Below are 6,422 nucleotides of genomic sequence, written 5' to 3'. Positions count from 1 at the left end.
TAAAAAGAACAAAATTCTGATACATGCTACAACGTGGATCAGCCTTGAAAACATTATACCAAGTGAAATAAGTCAGACACACACACACAAAAAAAGAATACTGTATGGTTCCACTTATATGAGGTACCTAGAATAGTCAGATTCATACAGACAGAAAGGGGAATAGAGGTTACTAGGGGCTTGAGGTAGAGGGGTTAGAGAGTTTGATGGGGACAGAGTTTCAGTCGGGAAGATGAAAAAGTTCTGGAGATGGATAGTGCTGATTGATGGACAATAATGTGGATGTACTTAATGTCCCTGAATTAAATGCTAAAACAGATAGATAAAATGGTCAATTTTATGTTATATATATATGTATTTTATCCACAATGAAAAAAAAAAAATCAAGATGTTGGCAGGGCTATGTTCCTTTCCGGAGGCTCCAAGGAAGGATCCTTTTCCTTTTCTTTTCCAGCGTCTAGGAGCTACCTAATTCCCTTGGCCCATGGTCCCCTTTCTCCATCGTCAGAGCCTGCAGTGAAGGGTCCAGTCCTTGTATCACCTGGCTCTGACATGTGTCCTCAGTCATATCTCCCTCTCCCTCTCACTGTCTTCTGCCTCCCGCTTCTACCTTGAAGGACTCCTGTGATTACATTGGGCCCACTGGATAATCCAGCGTAATCTCTCCATTTTAAGGTCAGCTGATTAACAGCTTTAGTTCTATCTGCACCTTTAATCTCCCTCTGTATGCAACCTAACATACTCCCAGGTTCCAGGAAGCAACATGGGCATCTTTGCAGAGAAAGGGGGCAGTCATTCCTCCCGCAGGAGCTAGTAGCATTACTTTTCCATTATTGTAAAATAATATATGTACACAGGATGCGGAATAAAGGAACAAGCAAAATCAGGGAGGGCCTCTGAACTGAGGTTGGCCTTGGATTTGGAGGAAATCCAAGGTAGGGGACCACATCAGGGACGGGATTCCAGGTCAGAGGCTTCTCACAAACCAGAAGCAAGGTGTGCAAGTCTGAATCCACCCTGGAATTTGCGCTTTAAAAATAAGAGTCAAGGGGACAATTGTGGTAGAAACAATAAATAGTTCCTTTGTCAAATACATACGTAATTTCAATCCACTTGGTTATTCCAGTACACAAGATTGTGTTTCACCAAAGTGGGGTCCAATACCTGCCTCAGAAAGCCTGGTGTGATGGGAAGGTTCGTGGGAAAAGATAGAAACCTGAGTGGTCTCTGATCCTTTCATGTCAAAATGGTCCTCTGGGGTTTTAGCGAGTCAGTGTTTAGCATTTCCATGGCTCTTCTTTCAAGTTAAAGATTCAAGTTCAAGCCTTTCTTGATGAACACTGATGTCACTTCCAGTACTCGGAGTTTTGTTTGCAGCACAAGCCTGCGTGTTCGGTGTTTGGGGATAATGCCTTATAATAGCACTACTTAGGGACTAGTTTTATCCCTTTAAACAAGTTGTTGGGGCGCCTGGGTGGCTCAGTTGGTTAAGCATCTGACTTCAGCTCAGGTCATGATCTCGTGGTTCGTGAGTTTGAGCCCAAGTCTGGCTCTGTGTTGACAGCTCAGAGCCTGGAGTCTGCTTCAGATTCTGTGTCTCCCTCTCTCTCTGCCCCTCTCCTGCTCATGCTCTCTCTCTCTCTCTCTCTCTCTCTCTCTAAAAATGAATAAATGTGTTTTTTTTTTAAATGTCTTTCTCTGTATGTCTCTCCCTTCCCCACCATCCAGGGTGTGTACAGGGTAAGTATTCAACAGGTACTGGATTGAGAAAGGCAGAAGTCTCAGATGAAGAGTGAGGAGGTCTCTAAGCCCCAGAGCTAGGAGGGGAAGTGAGCTGCTGGAGCCCAGGCTGATAATGATCCACCTATGCAGGAGGGGGATGTCCTGAACACAGCAGGCAGGCAGGCAGGCAGGCCAGAGCATTCCTTTGCTGGGTGTCCCTGAGGCTGCTTGGAACGCTCCAGCCACCAGCCCCCAGATCATACAGCACTGGACCTGAAACCTCCTGCTGAGAAAAGATGAACTTTCCAGAGCCTCTTTCTAGCCCCCACTCCTGCCTCTGCACTTCGGATTTAGATGCAATCAGCTCTGGGAGACATCCACGTCTGGAGAGGAGAGTGGGGAACATCCAAGAATGGTCAGGGGGAGGTGGGGGCCACCTCATGGCAGCTGCCCTGCCCTCCCTCCTGCCAGTCTGCCTCACCCAGGCGTCCAGGGCGCCAGGCCAGCCGTCTGCCCGCCAGGCAGAGAACGGCTCTGGTATCCAAGAGTCAGGCCATTATGTAGCCTGACTTTCAAGTGGCTTTTTATAGAGTGCTCAAGTGATGGGCGCGGTGAAACAAATGAATACCAATGAGAAAGGTGTCTGCTTTGCCAGGGAAATCAAGTTTATTAGCAGGTTACAAGGGAAGGCCCTGGCACTTGCGAGGATTTTCTGGGCAAGTGAAGAAAGAACACACCTCCATGAAGGAAAGGGTGGGCAAGGAATGATCTGCAGTAGGTGGGGTGAGTTTTGTGGCTGTCTTACTGGGGCAGCTCCAGCCACGCAAACTGTGTTTTCTGCCCTTTTTTGTCGAATGAACCAGTGCCGGGTCAAAGCTCTGGAACCGTGGGCCCGGCCTCCTTGCTCCTCTGGTAGCCCCTGGGCTCTAGCGCATGAAGGAGTTGCAGGGCCCACAGCGTGGGCGGGGGACACAGGGTGTACAGGGGGCGCAGGAATTAGAGACGCAGGACCCGGCGGATCCGCACGCATTTGTTGTGGCACAAGGGTTGCAGGGCAGCCTGGAGAAAAAGAACCATGTGGAAAGGTGAATTGAGGGAGGCTCGTGGTACACACAAGAGAGACCCCAAGAGTGGAATTGCCTGTGGGATTTGGCCTGACCTATAACAGAAAAGGCCACAAGCTTCCCTGCTGCAAAGCTCCCTATCAGACCCCTCCTGGTCTTCCCACCATACAGTGCCCAAAGCGCTAGACAGAAACTCCAGAACCTTTGACTCCCCACACTGTCCATTCCTAGCTAGCGATCTTGGGAAAGTCACCTTAGCTTCTCTTCACCTACAGAATGGGGAGAATCCTGATCCAACCTGCTTGGTGGCAACTGCAAGGTCAGATAAGGTAGTGTATGCAAATGCTCCCTCTGCGCAATACGGTCTTGTAACGTGTGAGCAATCGCGTAGATCTCATATCTGTGTGGTCACAGAAGAATGCAAAGAATTGGCTGTACAATTTCAGTGTGTGCCTCAAACAGTTAGTGCTTCCCTGTATTTTGAATGATGGCCATATTGTGTTTTCTGAGTTCTGTTTGATCATGCCTGGGGTGGAGGCATGATTTCCTTTTGACAGTATGTGTTCTTTGCCCGGGGTCAAATGAGAACCACGCTCCTGTGAGCATGGCTTCATCGGATCCCTCCAGCTGGCCACTCACTTGCAGTCCTCGCTCTCCAGCAGGCCCCGGTACGTGTTGATCTCGCCCTCCAGCCGGGCCCGCACGTCCAGCAGCACCTGGTACTCCTGGTTCTGCCGCTCCAGGTCAGCCCGGATCTCGGCCAACTGGGCCTCCACGTTGCTGATCATGTACTGCACCTGGCTCAGCTGGGAGCTGTAGCGCGCCTCGGTCTCCGTCAACGTGTTCTCCAGGGAGTCCCTCTGTGTGGGGAACATACGGAATGTCACAGAGCCGCTTCTCAGGGGGCGACTCCGTGGGATTCCAGAGAAGTCACAGGCTTCACCAGGTGAGGAGAGGGTGGGCAGCACCCCGAGCGACACCCACCAGGTTGTGCTGGGCCTGCAGCTCGATCTCCAGGGCGTTGACCGTGCGTCTCAGCTCGATGATCTCTGCCTGATAGGACTGCAGCTGCTCCGAGCTGGACACCACCTGCTTGTTCAGCTCCTCGGTCTGAAACAGCACAGGGGACGAGACAGGGTGAGACCCTGCCTCGAGGGCCGCGAGGGGCCGAGGGGCCCGGGCGGCCGCGTGCTGAGATGCCCACCTGGGTGGTGAACCATTCCTCCACGTCCCTGCGGTTGGTCTCCACCAGGGCCTCATATTGGCTCCTGGTCTCGTTGAGCACGCGGTTCAGGTCCACGGTGGGGGCCGCGTCCACCTCCACGTTGAGGCGGTCTCCGATCTGGCAGCGCAGGGTGTTGACTTCCTGTGGATGCAGAAAAGGCAAGAGTGACTCTCCTCAATGAAGAATGGACTTTGCTTGTTGAAGCCCCGTTAGTCTATTTCCTTGGGAAAGAGACCTTGAGTGGAGCAGTCTGTGACAGCTCAAGGCAAGGTGCTCTGTGCTCCATGTGGAACAGCTCCCTCCTCACAGGACTGTGCCCTGTACTTGGATTCAAAAAGAATTCCCAAAGATTTGCTCAGATGCCACCAAAAGATGGACTAATGCCTAACTTTCCCAGTTTCCAGATTGTTTGCATAAGACTTCATCATGCAAAGAATTGGCCATACAATTTCAGATCGTATAGCAAACAATTCTGGCCGGCAAATAAGATGATGGCATGACCCCTCCAGGAGAGAAAAGGAGGAGTCTTGGCTCATTTTTCACCAAGACTTTGGAAGAGTGGAGGCTCAGATTCACCGGCTTGATTTGGTGACCTTTGGGGAGAGAAATGACTTTGCACAGCATGAATAAAGCAATGCTGAGACTCTTTCTGCAACTCAGTAACCAATCAAAAGCCGATGGGGGAGCACTGGGAAATTCCCATGATGCACCAGTTTTGAGTGAAAGTACATCTTCTCCGGGAACATGGAGAGGTTTCATCTCTCCATTTTTTCACACATCATGAAGTTTTGGTGTTTTTAAAGGAAAACTATAAAGTCAACCTCAACCTCGTGTTCTGCATTCTGCCACTCCAAATCACTCAAGTCAACCTGAGGCTGAACCAGGTTTCTTCATTTCTCATTTCCAGTCTCACCTCCTCGTGGTTCTTCTTGAGGCTCAGCAGCTCCTCCTTCAGGGACTCCACCTGGGCCTCCAGGTCAGCCTTGCACAGAGTCAGCTCGTCCAGGATCCTGCGCAGGCCGTTGATGTCCGACTCCACCAGCTGCCGCAAGCCCAGCTCCGTCTCGTACCTGCACAAGGACAAGGTCAGAGCAGTGACCAGCAAACCTTCAAGACTCACAGGAATGATCTTTGATAACCCCATTCGCTTAGTCTTCCCACTTTCTGCAATGAGTAGACCCAGGAGACACAGGGTTCTGGAGGCTCAGTCCAGAACAAATATTGATCCAAAAATAAACAGATTGATCTGAGTCCTCATCTATTTTTGTGATTCCTTTGCTTGATTCCCCTCAATCTCTATAGAATGTCTCACCACCAATGGATGGGAACTGCTGCTCGGTAAAGCTATGGAGATCCCTTTCCTTTAACCAGAGGTTTAACAAAAGGGGTGGACACCAGTGTGAATTCTGAACAACCTACTTGGTTCTGAAGTCATCTGCGGCCAGCTTGGCATTGTCAATCTGCACCACCAACCTTGCGTTCTCAGACTTGGTGCACAGGACCTGGAGAATGAGAGGCTGCTTAGTGAGGACTGAAAATAAGTATGAAACCAGCAACTTCTTTAAAATGGCTTCGAAAGCTATTTCAAAGATAAAGGGGGAAGCAAGAATCACGGTCACATAGAAGCAAGAGACAGACACACTGCTCTACTACAGACTGAGAATCACAGCAAACTCCTCTTGCTCAGAGATAACAGCAAAGACCCTCACCTTCTGCTGGAGCTCCTCGATGGTCCGGAAGTAGGACTGGTAGCTGGGGCACACGAAGGGCTCCTGCTGCTGGCACCGTTCCCGGATCCTGGTCTCCAGCTCCGCGTTCTCCCGCTCCAGCTGGCGCACCTTCTCCAGGTAGCTGGCCAGGCGGTCGTTCAGGAACTGCATGGTCTCCTTCTCGTTGCCATTGAAGGAGCCCTCGCAGAACCAGCCGCAGTTGCCCACGTTGGCGGGGATGTTGCAGGCCCCGGGCAGGGTACAGGTGTGGCAGCTGGGGGGCACGCAGGGCCGGGAGCAGCAGGTGGAGCGGCAGCTCAGGTTGGGAAGGCAGCAGTTGTAAGGCATGGTGCAGGAGGGAGCGAGACGCCCGGCTGAACACGGAGTCCAAGTTCTCCAGGGAGCTTGTGGATTTCCTTCCTCTGGGAAGCACTTATATTCCCTCCGCAGAGGGTGTGGACGTGGTATGTAATCTTTTTTCTTTCTATGTCTTCACTGGTTTTCAAATGCCCTTCCCTCAGTCAGTCTGTTATTTGCCTTCCTCAGAAGAGTCCCTTATCCCATAAAATTCTTTACTTGGGCTTCTTGCTAAGTCAGGACTCCTCTTCAGGAGGTATACCCATAAAGTCAGAGTTTTGTGGTAGATCTTGAAAGAGGCCACACAGTCTGGTGCAGGTATCTGCCCTTGTTAATAGGGAGTTG

The 6,422-nt window shown here is 50.9% G+C and overlaps 1 protein-coding gene across 1 annotated transcript; it reads right to left on the bottom strand.

Moving 5' to 3' along the window:
- Positions 1-2,364: 2,364 nt before the first annotated feature.
- On the bottom strand, positions 2,365-6,162 carry LOC131498603 (keratin, type I cuticular Ha1). The gene is made up of 7 exons (XM_058706051.1): positions 5,721-6,162; positions 5,431-5,513; positions 4,925-5,081; positions 3,991-4,152; positions 3,771-3,896; positions 3,426-3,646; positions 2,365-2,781 (listed from the first exon to the last, which is right to left on the bottom strand). The coding sequence occupies exons 1-7, from the start codon at positions 6,066-6,068 to the stop codon at positions 2,649-2,651; spliced, it is 1,230 nt and encodes a 409-aa protein (XP_058562034.1). The 5' UTR covers positions 6,069-6,162; the 3' UTR covers positions 2,365-2,648.
- Positions 6,163-6,422: the final 260 nt, after the last annotated feature.

The sequence above is a fragment of the Neofelis nebulosa genome, chromosome 16, assembly GCF_028018385.1.
Source record: "Neofelis nebulosa isolate mNeoNeb1 chromosome 16, mNeoNeb1.pri, whole genome shotgun sequence".
Taxonomy (NCBI): Eukaryota; Metazoa; Chordata; class Mammalia; order Carnivora; family Felidae; genus Neofelis; species Neofelis nebulosa.
Note: the sequence above shows the minus strand (reverse complement) of the source record. Positions and strands in the feature narration are given on the sequence as shown.